The sequence below is a fragment of the Rasamsonia byssochlamydoides genome, assembly GCF_041956645.1.
Source record: "Rasamsonia byssochlamydoides strain NRRL 3658 unplaced genomic scaffold VTN77scaffold_24, whole genome shotgun sequence".
Classification (NCBI taxonomy): Eukaryota; Fungi; Ascomycota; class Eurotiomycetes; order Eurotiales; family Trichocomaceae; genus Rasamsonia; species Rasamsonia byssochlamydoides.
Window position 1 is genome coordinate 97,197 of NW_027192407.1, and position 24,115 is coordinate 121,311.

The 24,115-nt window shown below is 47.7% G+C and overlaps 10 protein-coding genes across 10 annotated transcripts; 5 read left to right on the plus strand and 5 right to left on the minus strand.

Annotated features, from left to right (window-relative positions):
- Window positions 1–2,323: 2,323 nt before the first annotated feature.
- VTN77DRAFT_3438 (uncharacterized protein) lies at window positions 2,324–2,833 on the minus strand (the record flags this gene model as incomplete). The annotated part of the gene is made up of 1 exon (XM_069419386.1): window positions 2,324–2,833. One exon carries the CDS (start codon window positions 2,831–2,833, stop codon window positions 2,324–2,326), a length of 510 nt encoding a protein of 169 aa, XP_069278462.1.
- Window positions 2,834–3,653: 820 nt separating this feature from the next.
- Window positions 3,654–4,732, plus strand: VTN77DRAFT_3439 (uncharacterized protein; the record flags this gene model as incomplete). The annotated part of the gene is made up of 2 exons (XM_069419387.1): window positions 3,654–3,667; window positions 3,745–4,732. The coding sequence occupies 2 exons, from the start codon at window positions 3,654–3,656 to the stop codon at window positions 4,730–4,732; spliced, it is 1,002 nt and encodes a 333-aa protein (XP_069278463.1).
- A 387-nt stretch (window positions 4,733–5,119) lies between these two features.
- On the minus strand, window positions 5,120–6,086 carry VTN77DRAFT_3440 (uncharacterized protein; the record flags this gene model as incomplete). The annotated part of the gene is made up of 2 exons (XM_069419389.1): window positions 5,120–5,659; window positions 5,868–6,086. 2 exons carry the CDS (start codon window positions 6,084–6,086, stop codon window positions 5,120–5,122), a joined length of 759 nt encoding a protein of 252 aa, XP_069278464.1.
- A 588-nt stretch (window positions 6,087–6,674) lies between these two features.
- Window positions 6,675–7,563, plus strand: VTN77DRAFT_3441 (uncharacterized protein; the record flags this gene model as incomplete). The annotated part of the gene is made up of 5 exons (XM_069419390.1): window positions 6,675–6,689; window positions 6,744–6,859; window positions 6,932–6,958; window positions 7,017–7,445; window positions 7,506–7,563. The coding sequence occupies 5 exons, from the start codon at window positions 6,675–6,677 to the stop codon at window positions 7,561–7,563; spliced, it is 645 nt and encodes a 214-aa protein (XP_069278465.1).
- A 2,126-nt stretch (window positions 7,564–9,689) lies between these two features.
- Window positions 9,690–10,723, plus strand: VTN77DRAFT_3442 (uncharacterized protein; the record flags this gene model as incomplete). The annotated part of the gene is made up of 2 exons (XM_069419391.1): window positions 9,690–9,800; window positions 9,854–10,723. The coding sequence occupies 2 exons, from the start codon at window positions 9,690–9,692 to the stop codon at window positions 10,721–10,723; spliced, it is 981 nt and encodes a 326-aa protein (XP_069278466.1).
- A 1,572-nt stretch (window positions 10,724–12,295) lies between these two features.
- Window positions 12,296–12,619, plus strand: VTN77DRAFT_3443 (uncharacterized protein; the record flags this gene model as incomplete). The annotated part of the gene is made up of 3 exons (XM_069419392.1): window positions 12,296–12,332; window positions 12,391–12,482; window positions 12,548–12,619. 3 exons carry the CDS (start codon window positions 12,296–12,298, stop codon window positions 12,617–12,619), a joined length of 201 nt encoding a protein of 66 aa, XP_069278467.1.
- Window positions 12,620–14,415: 1,796 nt separating this feature from the next.
- On the minus strand, window positions 14,416–14,949 carry VTN77DRAFT_3444 (uncharacterized protein; the record flags this gene model as incomplete). Its single annotated transcript, XM_069419393.1, has 2 exons — window positions 14,416–14,647; window positions 14,744–14,949. 2 exons carry the CDS (start codon window positions 14,947–14,949, stop codon window positions 14,416–14,418), a joined length of 438 nt encoding a protein of 145 aa, XP_069278468.1.
- A 1,273-nt stretch (window positions 14,950–16,222) lies between these two features.
- On the minus strand, window positions 16,223–18,686 carry VTN77DRAFT_3445 (uncharacterized protein; the record flags this gene model as incomplete). The annotated part of the gene is made up of 6 exons (XM_069419394.1): window positions 16,223–16,823; window positions 16,878–16,930; window positions 17,004–17,254; window positions 18,265–18,506; window positions 18,562–18,630; window positions 18,676–18,686. 6 exons carry the CDS (start codon window positions 18,684–18,686, stop codon window positions 16,223–16,225), a joined length of 1,227 nt encoding a protein of 408 aa, XP_069278469.1.
- A 2,434-nt stretch (window positions 18,687–21,120) lies between these two features.
- Window positions 21,121–21,636, plus strand: VTN77DRAFT_3446 (uncharacterized protein; the record flags this gene model as incomplete). Its single annotated transcript, XM_069419395.1, has 1 exon — window positions 21,121–21,636. The coding sequence occupies one exon, from the start codon at window positions 21,121–21,123 to the stop codon at window positions 21,634–21,636; it is 516 nt and encodes a 171-aa protein (XP_069278470.1).
- Window positions 21,637–21,739: 103 nt separating this feature from the next.
- VTN77DRAFT_3447 (uncharacterized protein) lies at window positions 21,740–22,450 on the minus strand (the record flags this gene model as incomplete). Its single annotated transcript, XM_069419396.1, has 1 exon — window positions 21,740–22,450. One exon carries the CDS (start codon window positions 22,448–22,450, stop codon window positions 21,740–21,742), a length of 711 nt encoding a protein of 236 aa, XP_069278471.1.
- Window positions 22,451–24,115: the final 1,665 nt, after the last annotated feature.

A 24,115-nucleotide genomic window follows, 5' to 3' on the forward strand; every position in this document is an offset into this window, starting at 1 on the left:
AAACGATTGTCGGGGATGATAATAATACTAATAACAATTATTGGATAGCAGAAATAAACAATAAATACAATAAGCAATTTATTGAAAAAGAAATGAATTTAACGAGCGAGAGAAAGACAGGAAGAAAGTTTGTACAGAACAAAAAGGAGAAAAGGTTATGATGCTATGGTTGATAGATAGCAGGAAACGTTTAACGAACCCCTGCGTCGTCAACTATGCCCGAACTTTCGGCATTTTCTCAGCCCGGCTGGCTGGACCTTGCAAGCTCTGTAACTAGATACCTAAATCATACAAGGACCCGGGGGTGTGATATCAAACCATTCTGTCAATTAATTTAAGCTCTACTACTCCGTATAGCCAATAATAAGAAACTCTTTTCTGTCGACCCCGGCTGTCGTAAATCGATCTCGTTCAGTCTCATCACAGTTAGAAGTCATTCGTGTTTTGTCAGGGAGAACCGCAAATATATTATTATCTCGGTCCACCGACGGGGTAGTACCTCCTAGCATGAACGATAACTATATCGAAACGCGTACCTGAAAGGAAGGAGTTCTGCAAGTGATTTAAAAGCGCACGTATAATATAATTAAGAAGGTTTGGGCTTCAGGATCGTGGCCTCTATAGTTACGACAAGCGTTGTTTCAGTAGGCCCGGCCAAAACCCTAGCTGTTTCACCATGCATCCACTGTGACTTCTACAGTTCCGAAGGGACACAGCTTGGGCTGGTGCACTGTGTTTCATGATACCAGGCTAAAACAGAGGAGAAGAGACGAAACTACTGAAAGAAAGAAGACGAGGGAAGACAAGAAGTGGTCACCTGACTGCCATACGGGCGGCCTGAGGCACTTAATAGACACAGGGCATTTTAGGCATTTTATTGGCTCTGACGTCAACTACGGGAACTCAACTCCAGTGGAACGTTACAGTAACCTTACCTGGGTATCAAGTCGTGCTTACCTTTTGTTGACTTTCCGTACGCGAGGCCTAAGATGCAACGTTCTCTCCCAGCTTTCTGCTCGCCATTAACTGACAAACTGACAATCACCTCAGACGCGTAAAACTTCAAAACAATTTTGGTTGAGAGACATGAATACCGCCACCGTGACGGCCGAATGTTCGGCTGAGAACCGAGTCGAATTAGTCGCCTCAGTGGATGATACTGCCGCGGCCCAATGCAATTGAGATCTTATGCGAGAATTCGAGAAAGCCCTCCAGAAAAATCCGGCGGCTGATTTGATTTCTTTGATTCCTGAATCATACCGTCGAAGACATGAGGAGGCGCAATTTCGCATGCTGGAATCAGATGCAGCCAGGCTTAACTACAGAACAATCGAGGCACTCCAGGTTCTACTCAATGCGGATCCTGAAGTCGACTTGCTCTCTATTTTTCCCAAAAATTATGCTCGACGGATGCGAGTGGCAGCTCGTTCTAGCACAGCACACCCTAAGATTGTGAACCCAGTTCCTCCCGAATTCAGAACCCGTCTTGACCACGCTGAGACAGCCACGATCGTGTTTCCATTGTCACATCAGGTGACCAGCTTGCTTGCGCGGTATTCCGAATTATCAACTGGCTTAGAAGACCTCAAGCGATCACTTGTACTATCCTTGAGGCAGCTGCTCTGGGATTCGCCAAAGCTCTGGGAGAATCCCGTGCGAGGTGTTGTTGTCAAGTGTAGCGATGAAATCGTTGCCACAGTCCTTACGCAAATGGGGACTATACAGAGTACACATCAATGCAGTATCTTGCAGAGCGAGCGCCAGATATTCCTGCCCCCAGACCTCATGGCCTTATCGAATTTGGGCCTTTCACTGCTATTTTCATGTCCTACATCCCGTCAATGACATTGACAGAAGCGTGGCCGAAGCTGTCACATGAAGGGAAACTCTCCGTGCAACACCAGTTAGATGACATCTTCAGCAGGCTGAGAACTCTTAGGCAAGAGGAGGGCCACCCTTTGGGAGGCGTATGTGGGGAGGGCGTGAAAAATTACCATTTCGGTGCAAAACCATCTAAAACGGTTATTGACACCGCTGCTTGATTCAAATCGAAACCTCCCGTCTGAACCCATGGCGTGAAGCACGGTTTTGTCCTCGTCTTTAACTGCATCGATGAAAAGGCCCCAGTGTCGGAACAGACCACCGCCGTTGTACATGGCGACGTGAAGGCCAATTGTCGAGGCCATCTTGGAAGTCGTTGACTGGAGATATGACAAGCTGTTTAAAGACGATACCGGCTAGTGGAGGATACGGAAGTCGACAGCGCCGGTGAAGCAGGACAAGGAAGTAGAAGATGCTGAGAATCTGATCAGTATATTGACGGCTAGTGAGAGGAACTAAGACAACTAAAAATGGGGATCAGACTCATAAGGAACAAAATGGATGGAGGGGAGGTGAGGAAGTCAATGAATATGGCTTGCGCCGGGGGAGATCGTTGACAAAAGAAAAACAAAGGAAGCCTGATCTCCTGGACAATATGCCAGTTGGATGTCCCAAATCCGAGAACTATCACACAGAGAATAACACGAGACATGAGCAATGTTGATAGAAGTATTGACCAGATATCACGCTCAGGATACAAGACTAGCTCTGGTACGTGTAGACCTTGATTCACCCATAATTGAACACTGGAAGATCTGTCTGGATTCCAAGTTCGGCTCAGCAATTCACTGGACACAGGAAAGGCTATTGTGGTGCGAATCTCCAATGAGACAATAATGACAAATGCTATTAGCAGTATGGGAGTAAGCTGAGGAAGGTGTTGTAGTAAGTGCTGAGGCGTTCTAGGGTGTCTTGCAGCATGCAAATAAGACTTCAATTGGCTGGTATCCATCTCTTCGTTCTTTGTTCTTTTTTTTTCTCTCGTTTATTTCTCCTTTTGGCTCAATAATCATCAGCGCTTTGCCTATCTCAGGTCATATATTAGTGCTCCATTGATTGGATCTAGTTTTACGAGAAGAGATATAGCGCGCCATGAACCTTGTCTCTAAATACGTACATTACAGTACTCTTTGGCGCTAGAAGAAGAACGGACACTCTATCGAGTGAACAGTCAATTATGTTCCAGTCTCATTCGTTGGTGCCGTTTGGTGGGAAAGGGGATTGGCAATACTCCTATATATTATTGACGCCCAGGGCTAAGCACTCAGATTCCTTCCAGTGTCGCCTTCTTAAGCGCGGCAGAGACTCGCAGATCCTGAAGTGATAGATAGGTAAGACCTGGTCTGGGAGATCTTTTTCTAGAGATAAGCTGCGAGCGTAATTATTATGTTTTCAATTGAGTGTAGTTGATAGCGCTCTCGGCATCCCCAGCGGCACGCTACAAGATTGAAGTCAAGTCGGTTGGTTTCTCCTTCCGTACCGCCAAAAGTTGTCTGCGGACCTGGAGTATCAATGTCTCTTCCAACACTTTCCGGCAGAGGTCAATGGTATCCTAATTAACAGCTGTCCTTGTTTTTTTCCCCCTTCCCTGCCATAGAATACTTGAAAAGGGATTGCAGATTGCAGGTCTGATTGGAGCAAAGATTAAGCTTATCGATAAGGCAGCGTCGGGGAACCTGCCAAGAAATGCCCAAAACTTTTTTCTAACACCAAAAAGTCACCATCATACTCTGCAGACACCACTCGTCACACAAAGCACGAGAACAGCCACGATGCTCCGAGAAGTGTAAGTTCTTGACCCGAAGAAATCAGATGCAATTGCATCACCCGAAACGGTTGAATGCTAAATTGTCTCCTGCTCAGAAAACCGAAAAATGCCCGCGCGGCCCGCATCCTCAAGAAGCGGGAGCCTCAGCTTATCGAGCCGCCGAAGCGCACGCTCCTGCTGCACGGCACCAAGTGCCCCGTGCCGCTGAACACCGTCCTCAAGACCTTCCACAGCCTGACGAACCCGCACTCGGTGCTGTTCAACCGGAAGAACGACAACATCCACCCGTTCGAGAGCACCGAGAGCCTGGAGTTCCTGGCCACCAAGAATGAGTGCGGCATCGTCGCGTTCGGCAGCAGCAACAAGAAGCGGCCCAACTGCCTGACTCTAGCCCGAATCTACAATGCTAAGGTGATGGAGATGGTCGAGTTGCTGCTTCTGCCGCAGCCGGACGGCGAACCCGTCACGCCGACCAACGCGCTGAAGATGCACATCGGGATCGGGCTGCGGCCCATGATCCTCTTCGCCGGCAGCATCTGGGACGATGCGACGTCGGGGACGTATCAGATGATCAAGAGCATTTTCCTGGACATGTTCAAGGGCGAAGAGGCCGACAAGCTAGACGTCGAGGGACTGCAGTACATGATGATGGTTGCGGCGGAGGAGCCAGCAGGCGAGGGCCTGAACCCGGTAATCCACCTGCGATGGTACAAGATCCGCACGCGGCGGAGCGGCCACAAACTGCCCCGCGTCGAGCTCGACGAGATTGGCCCCAAATTCGACTTCCGGGTCGGCCGCGTGCGCCTCGCGGATCCGGACGTCATGAAGGAGGCGATGAAGCAGGGCAAGCGGCCGAACGAGGAGGCCAAGACAAAGAAGAACATCGGCATGGACGCGATCGGCGACAAGATCGGTCGTGTGCACCTCGGCAAGCAGGATCTGAGCAAGCTGCAGACGAGGAAGATGAAGGGGCTGAAGAGACGGGCGGGCGTTGATTCGGATGATGACGGCTCGGATGTGGATATGATGGATGTGGACGAAGTTTCGGGAGATGAGGGCAGGAAAAGACAACGGACGAGCTGAAAAAAGACGTAAAATTGTGCGTCGTGTGATTGTTTCATACTATGTTCAATTTGGCGTTGAGGATGGTATCGGTTGGTTTCTTTTCCTCTTTCTTTTCTTTCTTCAGCTACGATGATTACGTTGGTACAAGACGCTTGGACATATTTCTTATATTTCTCAAGTTTTGCATTCAATCTAACAAGTAACTTTTCCCGCCCTGACTCCGTAGATAATTAATCCTGGCAACACGCATATCCAAAATATTCTCACAGACCAAGATATCGACCAGATTTGTATACACGGATAATATTAATAAAATGAAAGCAAGTAAAATGATTTGATATTAACCCCTTTCTCTCCAGCTCCTATTCCCAATTATGACCAACCCTGCCTGCGCGGTGACAGGCGTCATACTTGTTGCGCTGCAGCCGGAGTCGACTCTCCGCTGTCAATGACCGAAGGCGATTCCGTCGGGGCAGGTGTCTGGCCTTGACTCTGTCCCTGAGCTTGTTCCGTACCCTCTGGAGCAAAGCTTGCGTGATTCAAGGGCAGGTCTTGCCCCTGTTCTGTGGTAGCTGGAGCTGGCGCTGGTGTGGCTGCAGCTGCGGGTGTCGCAACAGCTTGCTGCGTCTTCTTCGTCGGCGCACGACGCGGCACCGGTACAGACGTCCTCAACCACGCATACACCGATCCGGACCCTGTCCTGATGATCCCATTCGAGCTCGGGTCCATGAGCAGCCGCTGGGTGTCTTCCCGCGTGAGCAGGGGCAGGTTGTCCTTCTCCACGGAGGTGACGCCCCGCGAGATGATGCTGAGCGAGTAGCCCATCTCCCGCAAGCGGCGCGAGATCAACGCGCGGCCGGTGTCGAACTGAAATTTACTCTGCAGATGCGCCTGGATGTCTTTGAGTCCCGCGAGGGGATGTGTCTCGACATATCGGCGCAGTTCCTGGAAGTCATCTCTCGTTAATGTGTTGTCGAGTAGAATTCACAGAATCTGTGGATATATTAAACTTGTGGAATATTGAAATAGCTTCATTGACGTTGATCTATATTGCGTAAAAGAAAGGAGAGAGAGATGACATGATAGTGGAATCGAAGCCCATAAAAATCAAGAAATTGGCGTATGGCAATAGTTTTCATGACGAAGTACGTACTTCAACCATTTCATCGTTCATCTTCCTCGGTCGACCCATCGGCTTGGCCGGTTCCTGCTTGGGAGGCATCGTGGTGCCATACGTCCGCAGACAATGTGCAATGCGCCGCAGATTCCGGTCGGAGATGTTGAATTTGGCGCATATTTCCGGGTACGGTTCCTGGCGGAACAGCGCGGCGGTGATCTGCTCGCGTTGAGCTTGGGTGAGTCTTGGACCCATGCTGAGTGGATGTATGTAGTAGGTAGGTATATTATTACTAGTGAGATATGAATGTAACAATAGGGACGATGACAATTGGATTATTCCACAAAGACGGGATTGATGAGGATGAAGAATGATGTAATTACTCAATAGATAAGATCTAGACAATAATAGGGAAATTTCGAGGAATGTATGTGTGGGTTAAGCTATAAAGACATGTCGGAGCTGGACTGTACTTAGGAACAAGGAAATGTTCATTGACGACGCGATGTTGATGCCTCAGGCAAGAATAGAATCACGTGAGCGGTGACGTTGTGCCGGGGAAGACAGCGGGAATGGGATTCTCACATGCCGAGGATGCGCGGTCGATCCGGTGGGATGGGACGAGGTTTCCCGATTGATTCCAACCGACCAAAACATCGCCATGAAGCTGCCAGATATTTGAATTATTCTTCTTTTATATTCATACCAATTTTCCTGCGAGTCGATTGGTGCCAGTCGATACTTGGCTTGCTCAACACATGATCACGACGACGCGACGACGCTGTTCAGTTCAGGTCTGCTGCTGAGTAGACTGCAGCCGAGGTCGCGGCCGCGATGGATGCAATGGCTTCGATTATGGTAGATGGCGTTCCACACGGACGTTTCAAGGCTCCTGCTGATTCTTGGATACAGGACAAACTGGATGCGCTTGTGCTGAACCCTGACCTCGCTTCTCTTTTCGCCCTCGTCAAAGCTGCCCGCAATGGTGCCATCTACGGTGCCAAAGTGCGCTTTCCGCACGCCCTGGTGTAAGCAGTCTCAGCGAATGGTTATGATATGAAGTAGCGCAGGTCGGAATACTGATGAATTTCCTTCTGTAGCATGATCTTCCTCTATCGGTCGGGAACGTGAGTACTGTCCTTTTCCTGTTCGCTGGGGATCATACTGACACAACATTGTATCTAGCTTCCGTGAGAAGATCAAACTGGTCCTCAAGGCCACACAACAGCACGCCCGTAACCTTGCGACGTTCGCCACGATATACAAGAGCACATTGTTTGCCCTGAAATACTTGAATAGCGGAAAAGAGGGCCGATATGATACCTTTGTCGCGGGCTTGCTGGGCGGATATGTTGTGTTCGGACGCAATTCTGGCAGTATCAGCCAGCAGATCGTCATCTACGTCTTTGCTCGAGTGGCGCTGGCTCTGGCCAAGCTGGCGATCGAGCCCGATATGCACCCACTCTCGTCGCTGATTACGCCAGAAGCCCGGACAAAGATCAGAGAGAATGCATGGGCCGTCTTCGCCAGTCTCAGCTGGGCCTTTGTCATGTATATTTTCCGCTGGCACCCCGAGAGCATCATGTCAAGTCTGAGAAGCAGCATGACGTACATGTAAGTGACGATTTTTTTTCTCTGATGCTTTGATATCATACTGATCCCGTCTTCTGCTAGATACGTTGACTCCGACCATTGGGACTCTATCCATAACTTGTTGATACACAACAAATGAGCGGTAGCATAGAGGATTTGTTTTTGTTTTCCGGTGTTAGAGGCGCACTTCCTACTGGACTTTCTCCTTCTTTGTTAATGTTAATGTTGTGCCTGTAGATATTCAAGGAATTCGTATTGGAGGGAGATACCATTCCTCATTTTATCTTTTCGTCATTGGGCCATTGCATCCAGAGCTGGTCTCCTGCGAAGAATGGGTCTGAACATGGACATGGAACTAGACAAGATCGATGATGGATGCCTAATCAACGTTCTGCCAACCTCTTCACCCTAGGTAGCCGACAAACCGTTGCCGTGTGTATAGTCCTGTGTGTAACTTGTACCAGTTCGCAACCTCCGTTTTATCTCACTTGCTCGATGCTGGCAATTCATTTATTCTTCCGCCTCTCATCGATATTACCATTTGAGATGTGTGTTTCATACACCGCGAAGTAGAGAGAGTACTCAACTTACATCCAATCCTTCGAGTCTCACAGCGTGAAAACGTATTCCCTTCTCGATGAGCATCAGACGTACTACAATGGGATACTTTCGACGAAGTAACACGAGCCATCAAGATGACTGGTCTGAGTTTTCGCGAGTTACTCAAACCCATCCCATCAACATTACTGTTATTACATGTAGACAGTGATCATAAATAGACACGTACCGTACATATAGACACTCCCCACAAACAAAAAAGAAAGAAAGAAAGAAAGAAAGAAAAAGAGAAAAAGAACTTTGTAATTTATCTAAGAGCAACACACTAGTGGAATCCTCCTCTGTCTACCTTCGGACACAGGTATTGCCCAGTAAACACAGAGAAAATATTAATACTCTCTCCCATGTCTCTCTACAACTTCGATTCTCATAATACTAGAAAAGATCACCAGATCACTTGCAATGGAAATGATCATAACGATAACCTCAAAGTCCTGCAACAGGATGTATCTCATGTTCTGTAAGCAGAATCCTATCAGAAGCAATCTACGTTTCTGAATTATGTCATACACATCTCACATCTTATTTTAATAGCTACATCCATATGTACGGAGTACTCCGTAGACTGCATCATGACAAGTTATGTGAGGACTCTTAAGCTCAAATGCTATTCACTTTTAAAGTAACGCAAGCCCTAAAAATAAAGGCGCCGAGATTCGGTGGGCGGGGATCCATGCCCTTCTCCACTGTCGATGATGAGTGTGGGGTAACATGTACTGCTACTATTGTACTCCGTACAGTCATGGATACTAATCAAAGACATGGACCGTTTGATCAACCTCAATTGGGAAATAATGTCAATACTTTAAGAAAAAAGAAATAGAAAGAATAAAATTATACCTCCCTAATGAGCGGGACGAAAAAGGCAACCGCGATGCTGGGCAGTCTCGCTAGCGCATTGCTCTTTCCCTTTTTCCGATTCATTGCCCGATTCTTGACACACGACTCTGCACGTTTCAGAATCGAACAACCCCTGTTGCAGAAATAATACCTATAACTCATATTTCCTTTATAGCTCGGGCCACAAAAGCCTTCCCCCCCCCCATGTCCTCCGTACGTAGTACGGTACATACTGAACTTACTATATAGAGAACCCCCCTGCTTAAAACACTACGCGTCTGACTGATGTAGCGACCTCCCCTCCACTTTCTCTCTTAGTATCACTGAGACAACAATGGACCCGACGTCCATCCTTTTTGAGACCGTTTATGGAACACAGATGGGGCCAAATTAGGTTTAAACAGCAGCAGATCCCAATCTGCTTTTGTGTCAACTGGAGCGATAGCGGAGTGCATACGTGCTCTGATCCAATAGTGTCGTGCCCGGGCTGAATGTGGCTGCTTAAGTCGTCCCAGGCGCTGTTGGACCCTGCTGATCAAGGTTAATTCTGGACTCCACTTGTATCAGAATTCCGCTGACACGGGATAGAATTCGACTTTGATATTGTCGTGGTAGGCAATGGCATACATATAAAGAAAGTCAAGTCCAGGCCTATTCTGCAGATGGCTGGGTCATTCTCTACTCAAGATCTGTCCTGGTGACGACCTCCACCCTTTCTTTTCTTTTCTTTTCAATTACTGTTGTCATTTTTTCTTCTGTTCTTCGCGGTCTGCTGGTTAGACCACGACATCCCCATTCCTACCAAAAATGCATTTGTCCAAAGTTGCTGGGTTCTTTGCCCTTGGTCTATTGAGCAGCCTCTCTTTTGTCAGTGCTGAGGCTGGGCTTGACACGAAGAGTCTTCGCGGTCGTTTTGTTGTATGTGCTTGAGTTAGTCGTCCTATCTCGATTCAAAACTGATAGCTTTACAGGGTAGTGGGGCTAATATTGCTGCTGCTCATGTCAACGCCGTGGAGAGGAGCGTTCCCCAGTTTGAAAGGCGGAGCCCCATCGCTGAAGCATTGACCTTTGAAGTCCGGGCAAACAAGACGAGCGAGCATAAGAATGACAAGGACAAGAACGACAAGAATAACAAGAACGACAAGAAGACCAAAGATGACAAAGAAAAGAAGAAGGGTGCAGCCAACGCAAATAGCACAGCCAGCAACAGCACCGTAGCTGCTACGGGGAACCACCACAACAAGGGAAATAAGGACAAGAATGGGAATGGATCGAAGAAGGGTGCAGTCGGCGCAGGCGCTGCAGCCAGCAACAGCACTGCCGCCAGCAACAGCACTGCCGCCGCTACAACGAACCCGGACGCAGGCACTATCACGTCGCTGAACAATGGTGCGAGTAGCGCGAATGGAAAGAATGGCAAAGCTGGCAGCGATAGCACCGGAGCAGCTGATGCTGGAGCGTCAAGCAGTGCAGCGTCTGACAATGGCAATGCCAATGCCAATGGCAACGACAACGCGTCATCGAACAATGCAGACTCGACAAACCCGCTGGGAGCCCTCCTTTCTTCGCTGGAGAGCGAGTTAGGAATCCGCGACAACACCGACGAGTCCGCTTTGCCAGTGGAGGCTTTGCCCATCAAGCGCGACGAGGAAACGAAGGCAGCTACGAAAGAAGATAAGGCAGCTAAGAAGGACAAAGACAAGAAGAAAGGCAAGAACAACAATGCTGGCGCTGCTGCGGCAGGTGCGACGGGTGCTGCAGGCGGTGCTGGTGCTGGTGCCGCTGCCGCTGCTGCTGGCTCTGCGGCAGGCAATAGTACAGCAACTACAACTACCAACTAGACACGGTCTCTCAGACGAGAATCTTCCCTCTCAATAGTCTAGCTGATAGATTCTCAATGGGGGGAATGAACAAGTGGATGGATGTATTTTACTTCAGGAATATTTGAATCCATGGAAATCATGGGATTCTTTTTCTCTGTAATGTGCCTGTCAAGTCGTTTCTTCTCTCTCTCTCCCTCTCTTGTCCATTGTAACCAGGTAGAGCGGAGCCAGGTGCAAACCCTATCTCCTTTTATTATTGACTAAGAGATGGAAGAATCACGATACCTAGATGATTGTGAAAATCACATGATTTATCTCATATGGACGTGGCGTCGACGGAACGAGGATCAATAATATACCTTCACCCGGTACATACGGTGTAATGGATCGACCTATCACCACAGATTTGGTTGGCGAATCACAGCGTTATGTACAGCACTGTATAATTTACCAATCATCCCGTACATAAGCGCTACTGCAGGGATGCGTTCGTCCCCGCACGTCAGTGCCGACACAGCCGAGTCTTGACGCTTAGGCAGATTGCGATGTCATGCATGCCCAATGGAGGGGCTCCTGCGGAGTACCTACAGAATCTGGGTTATGGCATCTGGGGCTGATAATAATAGAAGCCAGACAATCGCTTCTTACCTTACGAGGCAACTCAACAGGTGACCGCCAGCCCTGACTCTATGCCCTACGCTAAGCCCTAGCCCTAGGAATACTGCCGAAAGTGATCAGGTTTGTCCCGTGGACAGTTTCCAGGGCTGGTCGAAAAACTCATACTCAGGAAGGTTTTCATCACAATGTTGTCTAGATAAGCAGGGACTTGGGATGGGTCTCGCCAATCTCTATTGTCTAAGATGTCTGCCCCTGTGTGTGCTGTACCAATTTGCTGGTTGGTGGTCAGGTTCAGCCAACGCCTGCGGTCACATCAAACCTGTCACCTGATTGAATTCGGAGGATACTGTTCTGATCTTGAAGTTGTCACCAAGGTTTGGAATCCAAGCATGTACGGGGCCGGCCCTCGGAGTGACCACTGACCACACATTGGTCCAAGTGTGTGAGTCGGTGCCATGACTACCCTAGGTAGGTACGGCGGGGAAAGCCATCGCGACCATCGGGCAGAATTGTCGTACTGGGTAGAGCCGCACATGCGGGGCTTGTGACGATCATCAGCCCCAGGGTTCCGAGAATACCGATTCTGGGGTATTCAATACTAGATCTAACCTCCCCACCATGCACCATGAATGTTCTAGGCAATATTATTATTTCCGGTCGCTTGTGCTACTGGGTAGGGCGCGCTTCCTCGTCAATATGGCACATCGTGCCATCGACCTAGAGCCTCTGGCCTTCTGGCGCTGGCGAATCCCGTCAGTCCCGAGTGGATTTGCGTTGCGAGGAAATTCCCTCGAATATCCCCTGCCGCTTTCTAGGGGTGTTGGATATCTTAGGTCCTGTGTAACCTTAGGTAGGTAGGTACTGAGAGACGTCATTGAGGAGAGGTAAGCCACGGTAGTTTACCTATTTCGATAGTGGTATGCAGGAAAATGTAAGCACCAACGGTGTTTAGGATTCAGTTCATAGGGTGGCATGGTTCAGATCCAGATCCTGGATGACGGAATACATGGTAGGTTTCGTAGGACGAACAAGGCTGAGATCTGTGTTTGTTGATAGCCTGGAAGCAGGTGGTCAGGCTGGCACAGGGGCTGGCACGGGGGCCGCCAGCCAGCGAGCTTGCCTGCAGCAACGTCGCCGCACCGGCTTTACCATGGAGACGGTTCCATCACACTTGCTCAAGCCGCCCCTCTGACGTCAGTCACCCAGCCTGGCTGCTGGCTACAGCTGGCGCCCTGGACCTGCCTGACTGTCGGCGTGAACCGGGAGCCGGGGGAACCCAAGGACCAGTCGGCCTAGAACTAAGTTTCTTTATAAGCTAGAAACAAAAAAAAAAATTAAATTTTTATAGTTCTATCCTTTAGAATAAAAAAGTGGCCTAAAAATTTAATACTAAAATCAGGTTTAGTATTAAGATATAAGAAATTTACTCTTATATTTATATATATTGTACTATAAGCCTACTAAATTCATTCTCTAGCTTTATATATAAATATATTATACTGGTGTTGAGATAATTGAGGTAGAAATTTAGCCATTTATGTGGCTTTTCAAGTTGGCATTCAGGTGGGAGGCAAGCTGAAGGGTATGCTCCAAAAAAATAATAATTTTTGAAGGAGTCTAAACCCCGAAGTGGTTAGACCCTTGGGCATGGGTAATTACAACAAGCTTTTGGAAACATGCCAAGTGCCTAGGTGTATAAGTGATTCATGAATCGTAGGGAGTAGGTTCCAACATCGTTGTTGGCATGCATGCGACCGCCTCAGTAGATCCAACACAACAGCAAATTGATCCTTTTTCTGGTCAAACTGGCCCGGGCAAACCATACGCATGCCTATTTTTCCGACTGTTGCATCCACATGAAGGTTCAGGAGAGTTGCGCTTGCAGAAGCTGTCAAACCGGACAATGCTGAAAATTCCTGCAGTGTACAAGGGCGTGTGTCTTTCCTGGGGGCATGACACCCCCCGAGTCCTCGCTGGAGGGGCCAGTGCCCGTCAACTGTGGGCTTAAAAAGGACTTAAAATTATGTCCTCTTCTTCTTCTTCGTTTTTTTTTTTCTTTTTTTTTTCTTTTCGCTTTTTATCAACATCTATCCTGAAAAGAAAAACAAAACAATCTCAAATCCGTTATCATTACCATCATGGGTGACAACTCGAAGGGTACATCTACCAGCGACCTCATGCAACAACTGAACGATCTCCATCTTGCGCAGGGGGAGAGAGCATCTACTGCGTGGATCAGAGCCAGAGTTCTCACCAGTGTCTGAATGGATTAGTCTCTGGCAATTACCCTTGCAGTACTACCACTGCAAGTCAGATAGGCTCGGGATGTCTCGATACTGTTCAACCTTCATCTGAAGACAGAGAAATGAGCCTGCCAGATGGGTATGTCTTACTATCCCTTCATGCGCTGTATTCTAATAATCTTGGTTTGGTTTCTGTAATGCAGGCGATCTTCCTCTGCTTTCTCGACCCCTAACTCGAACACCATAGCCGAAGACACCTTTCGTGTGGGCGCATGGGTCGATGATAAAATGCCATTACCAGCTTCATACATCTCACGTCTAGCAGTTCACCAGAGAAACCGACTCCAGACCCAGCTACGAGCCTACCTCAGACAAGAACCCCAGAAAGAGCCATGGAATGCCTTCGTCGCTCGAAACAGAAACAGAACCTCAAACTCAAACTAAACAAGCAAAAGGGCCTTTCATCATTTGGCCTAGGCATCTGGGGACTGGCCTTGTTACGTTATGTGCCTGGCAGCGAGTTGTCTGACGCTTGATGTTGGAGGTATATGGGGGTATATTTCAATGGAGATCATTATAATAATGATAATGGTTTTTCCTTTTTTTTTTTTGGAATATAAAGTTCAACATCAGAGACAGACAAAGAATCTTCAAAATAGCAATGAGGAAAACCGAACTGAACAAAAAAGAAGAAGAAGAAGAGAAGAAGGAAAGAAACAAGAAACAATCCCGAAATAGGAAGGAGGTAAGGAGTGGCTGTGCCGTGACATGTTAATATGTTGACTGATTTGGCAGCACACGAGCATAGGTCCGAACATTCATAGGTAGGTATCATCGTAAGAATTAGTGTTAGCTCGACTTTCTGTTCTGCGCAACAAAGGCATTCCACGGGTCCTTCTGCGGTTCTTGTCGGAGGTAGGCTCGCAGCTGGGTCTGGGGACGGTGTCTCCTTTCGGCTCTAGGAGGCTGGCGATGTGGAATGTTTGAGATCCGTGGACGGCCTTGATCGATCCATGAGCCGGCGTGGATGAGGTCTTCAGACATAGACCTTTGAGCGGTGGTTGACATGGGAGATGTGGGTCTTGATATAATAGACGATTTAGTGAGATGGTTCAGTGATGTGGGCGCATATCAAATTCATTCTTGAAGATGGAGAGAGGGTGAGAAAAGAACACACTCGTCTTCCGGCAGGTTCCTTTCCCTGTCATCGTTCTCAGGAGATGGCGTGGCATGGTCAACATTTCCTGAGCCTATCTGGCTGGCAGTCGTAGTGGTCGAAGGACGACGGTCTTCCATGACCATACTGGACGTGCCATCTTCCTTGATAAGATAGAGGCTTCTCGTCATAGTGCTGGTAAATGAAGACTTTGTATTGTTGGCCATGACAAGGACAGGATGTCTAAGACGACAGTTTATTTCAAGACAGATGGATTTGAGATCGACAAAGAAGGAGTAAGTAACTTCAAGTCAATAACGAGAGGTAAGATGTGTGACTGGTAAATCTTAACAAGGCTGACAAGCACAATTACGAGACGGTGTGCAAACAGAATTGACACCCATGGAGGAAGAAAGCCAGATTTATATCTCTTCACTCACTGCTGTACGGCTGGTTTCGGGGACTGAAGGAGTTCACTGTCAAACAACCAACACAACAAATGATTCGGTATGAGACTTTTGGATTTTTTTTTTTTGCATAGTGTTTGAACAGTTACCAATGGGCGGGCGTCGGAGCCTTGCAGCCCAAGTATGTATGCACAATGAGGTGTATGTCCTGTATTTCCAAGACCCAATAATAATACTGGATAGTAATTTGCGGAGTACTCCGAACTCTAACCGCAAGCAACTATGGGTAGGGGAGAATCCACTGGGCGCTGGTGATTAGTGCAGAATAAGCACATGATTGGCAGGTTCAAAGCAGATGTCATTGGCGGCGGAGATACCTAGTGTGTTGGAGTGAGAATTCAACAACAGCAATAACCTAGTAGGAGATCAGCGATGGAAAACCTAGTGGAGTGACAGTGGGAAAAACAGTAGGGAAGTAGTAGGGAAAAGTGTAGGGAAACAGTAGAAAGATAGTATGACAGTGCAGTTCAGAGATGTACAGTTCATAAGTAAGTAGTCATGTTGCATCTCTACCTAGGTAACCACATTAGTGCCTTCAAAATTAGGAAAGAGGCAAATGACTTGGATACTACACTACCGTATATCACACCCTTCCCACAGTCTTCGAAGTTTTCTTTTCTCTCCTTTCTAGCTTCGAATCTTAGTCTGTTAGACAGCTGCTAATAGGATTCGATTCGTTTTTCCTGAGCCCTGACACATATCTAGGTAAGTAGTAGCAGGGGAAAAAAAAAAGGAAAGAAAAGAAATCAAGAATAGGCAAAAACAAATCGACAGAGATAGAAATGGATAAGGAAATACGTAAAAAAGTATTCACGTAGGATACCTACCTTCATTCACATATACATTCAAAAATATACAGTGTCATGAGTGCGAAGCTCGTTCAGGGTAGGTATTTTAGTAAAGATTCAGTTCCTGAAGTGTTTATGTCTTCCAGCATCAAATGCCATATTTTGTATCCAACTACCTTTAAGAGGCGTCCAGCATATTAGAAATAAGAATCAATCTGCCAGATTTGTCCATGATGATTCGCCACTCAGTTTGTCTGCTTCTTCTGGAACACCTCCTTCGCCCGCGCCAGATGGTCGAGCTGTGTAAGGATCCCCAACACATCACAACCAACAACCAGAAAAGCCTTCCCTTCCCCCGATATCTTCATCAATTCGGGACTGCCCCCGACAAACCCGCCAATGGGTTTGTTATGCTTCCTGCAGATGCGTTCATATTTGTCCTTCGCGGCGACGAATTCCGGGTCTGTCTGCGGCGCCAGAATTTTCACGGTCAGATCCATTGACACCTGCAGGTCGAGCGTGCCCAGCCAGACGGCATCAATCTCGGGGACTTCGGTGAGGATGGCGTCGAGGTTGTCGATCCCCTCGAGCGACTCGATCTGGATTATGATCGCTGCCTGGTCGTTCCAGTTTTGGTGTGCCGTCCGGTCGGGGTTGAGGCGCGCGTCTGTGATGCCTTCTAGCAGACGATAGGGCGGCGCCGATCGGTTACCTCGAGCCTGGCGCCCGAATTTGGCTGCAGAGATGACGAATCGAGCTTCTTCGACGGTGTTGACCTGTGGGATGATGATGCTGGCTCCGGCATCGAGGGCGTATCCAATGGCCGAATGCTCGTGGCCGGGAACTCTGCCATGTCGTCAGAAAGAATACCATGTCTATCAAGATCTTGGAGCGTCTCACCTAACGAATGGTATCGTCCTGCCTTCGCTCATGAACGAGATATTATGGACCATCTGCCACCGCTTGTGTAAGCCGATCGTCACACCGGACTATGTGGACGAGTAGCGCAAGACAGGCAATACCTACAGTTGTCATGGCCTCTACATTGCAGGACGTATGCTCCCAGTCAATCCAGACGACGTCAAAGCCAAGGGGTGCCACCAGCCTGGAGAGCTCGACGGAGCTGAGGCCAAGGTAGAAGCCGTACAGCGGCGGAATTTTCCCTTCATGCGCATCGCGGAGGGCTTGCCGTGCGCGATGCGGTTGGAAGAGTGATGGGGCTCGATACAGTTGCATTCCCGTCGGCTGTGATACAGGAGGGGGAACCATGAGTCGTGCTGTTTCTATAAACAGTTTTGCAAAAGCAATGCCCACAGCGTCCTGCTGAAGGAGATATTATAGACTGGCAGCGAGAAGAATCCTCAGGCGATGATCCACGTCGTGTTTTGCTCGTCTTTCGATTCGTAACGTACCAGAGAAGGAGAAACGAGGGAAGAAAAGAGAGCACCACACAAAAGAAAAAGGGCATGATATAAATAAAAGAATTCCTCAGAAAACGGGCAACTCCGAACTGGGATCCAGTTCGCCAGGAAGGCGCAATGCAGAGCATTTAAGGTGAATGAATGTTGTCGGTCGATCTGATTGTGAAGCCTGCAGCTACCTGCGTCAAAGGAAGGTGATGGAAATATACCGAATATGGGGGTTTTGACTTATAAAAAGCCTATGTTTCTGTTCTTCCTCCATCTTTCTTATTTAATTTCAATAGAGCAGTTGTTAGCCTTCCAATATAATCTCCCTCTAAGTCTTCAACAAATGTCATGGCAAAAGATAATGAAATTTTATAACCAGTCTGGTGAATAAGCAGTAAGGGTGACGTGGAAGAGAGGTGAATGTAAGAGGTGAAGTGAGGTATGATCACAGGTCTGGAGCCAATGAGTTGAGGCCAGGAGTGAAGCAAGCTGTCTGATTCCTATTCACGTCTCCTAATGGTACTTGCATGATTTTTCCACATTATTCACACGTCTCATCCCCTCTGTATCTACTTACATTAAAGGTGAGGTCGCGTTTTTCTAAAAAAGGCAGCACTGTAATGGACATGCCATGACACGTCCACGGCCATATTGTCGTCCTTCACCGCCTACGGCCTCTGCCATCAGTTCTTTCAGTCTCCATGGGGTCTCCATAATATGCTGCCAATAATATCAGACTGACTGGTTACAACCTCACATTAGGAGGCAGGCAATGTAGGCAAATCGTCAAGACTAAGCCCTGTCTTCACAATTCATAGTATTGTGACAACAGAGTCAGTTGGTTATACATATACGACTGAGCCAATAGGAATACTTACACTCATAGCCGTGTCCCACCAGTTCAGGCATGCAGCTTCCTTCCTTAGGCAGACTGATCGGCAACCTTATCACTGCATATTTCTTGACACGTTGTCTCGTTTGTCTCGGAGTGAGCTTTCCAATTCCATGGATGGCGTCCCGGTTGGCTGAGTGGGGATGCGGGGACGCCGGGAGCCGGGGCTGACCCAGCTGCCACGTGGTGAGGGGAGGCGGTCCAATCGGAATGAACATGTCTGAAGCCCTGAGTCAGGTAGCCTTACCAGTATTTCGTTAGCCTTTAGGCATGTATGGAGTACCTTAGGTAGGCACAGGTAGGCACAGGTAGGTACAGGTAGGCGGTGACATAAACATACGCATCCAATCGGCTATTACGAGGTAACTTGAGCGTTGGAACTACCTCCATATCTCACATGCAGAACATTGAACTGCTAAATGTGGGGCGCAGTACTCCGAAAATTCTGCCATCGCGTACAGAGTACAGAGTAGTTCGTATACCAATCCCATTGTCCTCCCCTCGCTGAGTCAGGTAGTTCGAGGTTAGGTATGCACCTAGGTAGCAGCAGCACTACGGGAGTCAGTAGGAATGGAGACATTTCAGTAGCCACAATTTCAGGGAAAAAAGTTCCACATCTCGGTGCAGCCGGCTTCCCGGCCACACGCTTAGTCAGCTCCGTTGGCCCGTGCGCCCAAACCTCCTCCTACCTCCTTCACACACAACCAGGTCGTCTAGTTAGAGAGGTTCAATATAGAGATCTGAACGGCTTCATTCTTTCCTTTCTAGTAATTCCCCACTGAGCGTTGCCGGACTCGGCAACACCACATTATTTTGCTAGAAATATAAATGCATCCAAAATATATCTTTTTTTTTCAATTTCATAAAAGTACAAAAAATGACCATGTTCATCTCCAGACACTACAAACTACTTATTATTATATGGAGTACTAGTCAGTTAGCAAAGAAGAAGGGCTAGACTGTGATGAAGGTGACTGACATTTTTAGTATATTCAACATGAGTTGTGACTATTATATTCTTATCTTCAGAGGACTCCTCGTACATTTTATGCATTTTTCTATGATATAATCTAATGCATTAACGCAGAGTGGGATTCTAGCTTTCGGTTTCCAAAGTTATAATTATAGGAATATTCTTTTTTTTTAAAAAAAAAAAGAAAAGAAAAGAAAAAGAAAAAGAAAAAAGGAAATACGGAGTAGCCAGGAACCGAACTAACTAACGGTGGAGTACATATTAAATCAGTGTATTGAGACATACTCAAACAGGGATGTGCGCTCTTAGCTACCTATTGGTTCTTGAACAGGCATATAATAATGAAGGTCGTCTGGATCGATTGGAAAGAATATTTGTCATGTCGGAATTCCGCTAAAAAAAGAAAAGAAAAAGAAAAATTCTAGTTACGAGTATTATTGTATGATTCAACAGCATATAGTTAAAATAAAGTGCTGATTCATGCGGCAGTCAATGCGAGAGGGGTCAGAACTTAAAAAAAGGGTGTTGGATTTGTGGTCGCTATGGGCCGTACTACGTATGTACATACGTTAGGTACACAGTAGCATAACACCACATATTTATTTGCTATTAATAGATATCTAAACGATGAAGACGTAGAGAACTGAGCCAATCCAAGCGAAGCCACGTCCTAATGATTAGACTGATAAAGGGGAATCATCGTTAGAGCCAGAAAGTCCCAGGAACTGTTAGTCTCTTTCTCTATGTTAACTGGATGGAACAGGGCGTATTCAACATTGAGAGGTTAATATACTAGGATCTTGTTATTTTGGTCTATTAACCTGCTAACTTGGCCATAAGACTAGAGCTCTAGTAGGAACTCATCAGTGCCTAGAATCATCAACATTTTTCTATTACTAATTTATCTTTTTATTTTTTCCCCCACATTATTATTGCAATTGAGATAGCTTTTCTGGGACACTACTCTGACTTCTGAGATTTACTTCAGGACAGTCGCTGTTCTTAAAACTAGACGATCGTTCTAATGAGGCCTGCTACTCTATCTCAAAATGGATGGTGCGATCCCGCAGTGCAGACCTTGACAATTGCCTTCTCTTGATGAACGTGCTAATTACTGAATGTGACGATAGTATTCAGATGGTCAATATACTATGTAGGTATGAGCATAAATGAATGGTTCGATCACGTGAAAATACAGCGGCCACATCTGCATAAATATTCCTATATTTGTCAGCAAGTGAAGAGATGGCAATTCGTCCAAATGGTAGGTGGATATGTAGCCAGACAGGCTAATTTAGTTGCGACTACCCGTACAAGTTCAGGCTATCTGGATAAATTTATGAATAACCCGAATTTCCGGCTTCGAAGAAGTCAACAGGTAGTAGGTACTGAACTTATATAATCGACAGAGTCCACAGCCTTTGTCAATGAACAAGCCAATCGATTATGACAATACAGACCATATGGGATGGACGCGGGAAGAAGAAGTCGGAAGAAGGATGAGCCGCAACATTAAACAACTTTGATGATGAAACTGGAAGGCGATGGCTAAGTCCGCTTAACACCGCGCATTGTAGCACGAAAGCGGGGTTGATTGCTTTGTGGGACATTAATTAGTAATTATGGTGGTAGTTACTGTTGCTGAAGAGGCCACGATAGTAATAACGCAATTTGCAAGTAGATCTGAAATACATAAGTATGAGACCCTGACAGCGGTCAATCTTCTCATCGTTACCTGCGCTTGTTCTTCCGTGCTGTCTTCTGCGCTTATCCCAGGACACTTCAGACAGGTCTACATCCTTTCGTCGACGACGAGACGTATATCCTTTCAACTAACACCTCATCTTGGGATTGCTTCTTGCAAACACAATGACTGAGGTCACCCTCCCCCTAAGCCTCAAGCAGAGTGTTGAGGCCACGAAAGTCTCGTACGCCCAACTGGGTAAATCCGGCCTTCGGGTCTCGGTTCCGATCCTGGGCGCCATGTCCTTCGGCCACAAGGACTGGCAGCCATGGGTCGTGGACAACGAAGAAGAGGTGGAAGCGCTGCTCAAGGGCGCCTATGACCGCGGTCTGAATACCTGGGACACGGCCAACGTGTATTCAAACGGGATCAGCGAGGAGATGATCGGGAGAGTGATCAAAAAGTACAACATCCCCCGGCACAAGCTCGTTCTTCTGACCAAGTGCAACGGGTACGTGGGTGAAGAGCCGGCCATTCGACACATTCTGTTCCCGGAGGAGATCAAGCGCAGCAAGGACTATGTCAATCAGGGAGGGCTCTCGCGTGCTGCTATCTTTAATGCCGTCAACGCGTCCCTGAAAAGGCTGCAGACAGACTATATTGACCTGCTTCAGATCCATGTAAGTGAGACAAGCACCTAGTTTGATCTACCTTCATGTCCGATGTAATACATCCGTGTACATATGTCTGGATCGTGAATAACTCGTGTGGATATCGGCCATTGTTGGACTTGCTGGATTAATCTCATGTTCTGTCCTGTGATATCTGTTGCAATTTCTGTCGAAAGAGCAACGCTGACAAGACCTTTTCAGCGATTCGATTACACGGTGCCTCCGGAAGAGACGATGAAAGCGCTCCACGACCTCGTCCAATCTGGCAAGGTGCGCTACATCGGTGCGAGCTCGATGTGGACCTGTAAGTTATGCGAACATCTCCCCTGCTGATTGACTTTCTCTTGCAGTAATAAGAATGAGACTTACTGAGGTTAAAACAGACCAGTTTGCTACATTGCAGTTCATCGCGGAGAAAAACGGCTGGACAAAGTTCGTCAGCATGCAGAACCACTACTCGCTCTGCTACCGTGAGGAAGAGCGGGAGATGAACAAATTCTGCCACGAGACAGGAGTCGGGCTGATCCCCTGGGCGCCTCTCTACCGAGGCTTCCTTGCGCGGCCCTTGGGCGAGGCGCAGACAACGCGTGCCGCAACAGTCAAAGACATCACCGAAGCCGATCAGGAGATCATCCGCAGAGTGCAGGAGCTGGCAGAGAAGAAGGGCTGGAAGATGAGCCAAGTGGCCTTGGCATGGATCATTCGGAAGGGCACCATCCCGATTGTCGGCTTCAGCAATTTGGCTCGACTGGATGAAGCGGTTGAGGTTCGGGGCAAGACTTTGACAGATGAAGAGATCAAATACTTGGAGGAACCATATGTGCCAAAGAAGGTTGCGGGTCATTCCTAGGGTGGGGCTTAGATAGCAGGAAACATCTACAGCACTGGGAATGTTTTCACAGAGCACGGGAAATGAAATTCTCTCCTTGATAATACGGGCTAGAGAGGAGAAGGACTCCTAGCCTGAGACCTGGAATTATCATAATGGCCATCCAGCATATAAGTCAAACTTGAAACCACACTAAGTCCAACAGATCAAGCTTTAATGGACCAGTGAAGTGCTTCCTGATTACAATGTAGAATGCAGACCTTGATTGGCGAGTTGTGACTAGGCCAGGCTAGCACGTCCGATGCGACGATCTTTTTACATCACTTCAAATCCCGACTTCGGCACAGTAGAACGACCGATGTGCCTCGCCATGGCCACTGTACAAGTAGACCGTGTTCCCTCCTGATCTGGTCAAGGAACTACGGACCGACAGATAAACATTCTGTCGCAAAATTCTATGATCCTCTTCTACTGTGATCTTGACGACGCAGATCCTTTCCTCTGTACTTATAGGGAGTACTAGGTCGAAACTGCGGTATGTGATGCGATGCGATAAATAACATAATCCGAGCGACGGGGGTCAAATCTATATAAGATATTGAAACGGACAGCAGGGCAGCCGCCAATTGCGCTCTTGTCCAAGGAGTACGGTGCAAAGTCGTCGGGAGTGCACACGATGCCCCGTGAAGTCTTTCGAACGGTAAGGGTCGTCCAATCTTCATCCCACGGTGGGACGCCTCGCAGCTTTGATAGAACCCGCGAGCTATCAGTTCGGCACTCCGGCGGTATTATATCCTCATGTAGCACAGAAACATAGACAATCCGGCAACCCCGCCGGATCCGGTATAGGAAGTCATTTTCCTCGAGATCAAGAGATAACACATCCTCTGGTGTTCTCATTGTTTGCCTCGAACCTGAGCCGGTCTATGACGAGGGTAGAAGGCTTGCTCGACTTTAAGAACCGCAGTTGCTTAATCATGCCGCTGTTCGTCAGATCCGTTGGGGAACAGTCACGCGCGTCTTATTCGGCATAGTGCCATCAATGGCTAAGGGACTTCTTCTTTGCATGATGCAAAGGGGAACATGCTTGCATCTCCGACCACTCTCCTCTCCAGGGAGTGACATGTGATGGGCTAGCGAGGCGGCAAACACTGGCAGAATCACCAGGTGGTCACATGATAGCCCGTCGGATCCTGCTTATATGAGCGGAAACGCCTTGCCTCAATGGGCTCTAGCCGGGCTTGGCAAACTGCCCCATTATCGAATTCCAACATTGCAGTTGAGAGGATGACAATGGTACGCCTTTCATCAACATCAGCAGCGAACAGGAGTCTTTATAAAACTCGTAGATTGGCTTGCAGATAATATTACTATACGGAGTACGGACTACGGACTACTCCGTAGTGGTTTAACCACCTGAAACAGCGAACTCCGCTATCCAGCTAGCTATGTGGCTCAGCCGATCGCAGACTACTCCGTACAGAGTAATAGTTCCACGCGTGGAGTTCCGTGGGGAAAGCTTAATTTAAGCTCAGCTCGGGGACCTGGGTACGATAGCTGGGTAGATGACACCATTACTACCTCAAGAACCACATCACAGCACAGCGGTTGAGTCCATCTCTCGTTTCCTCTTCGAGAGCCAATGCTCCTCTCTCTGAACTGAATCCGTCCAGATAATAA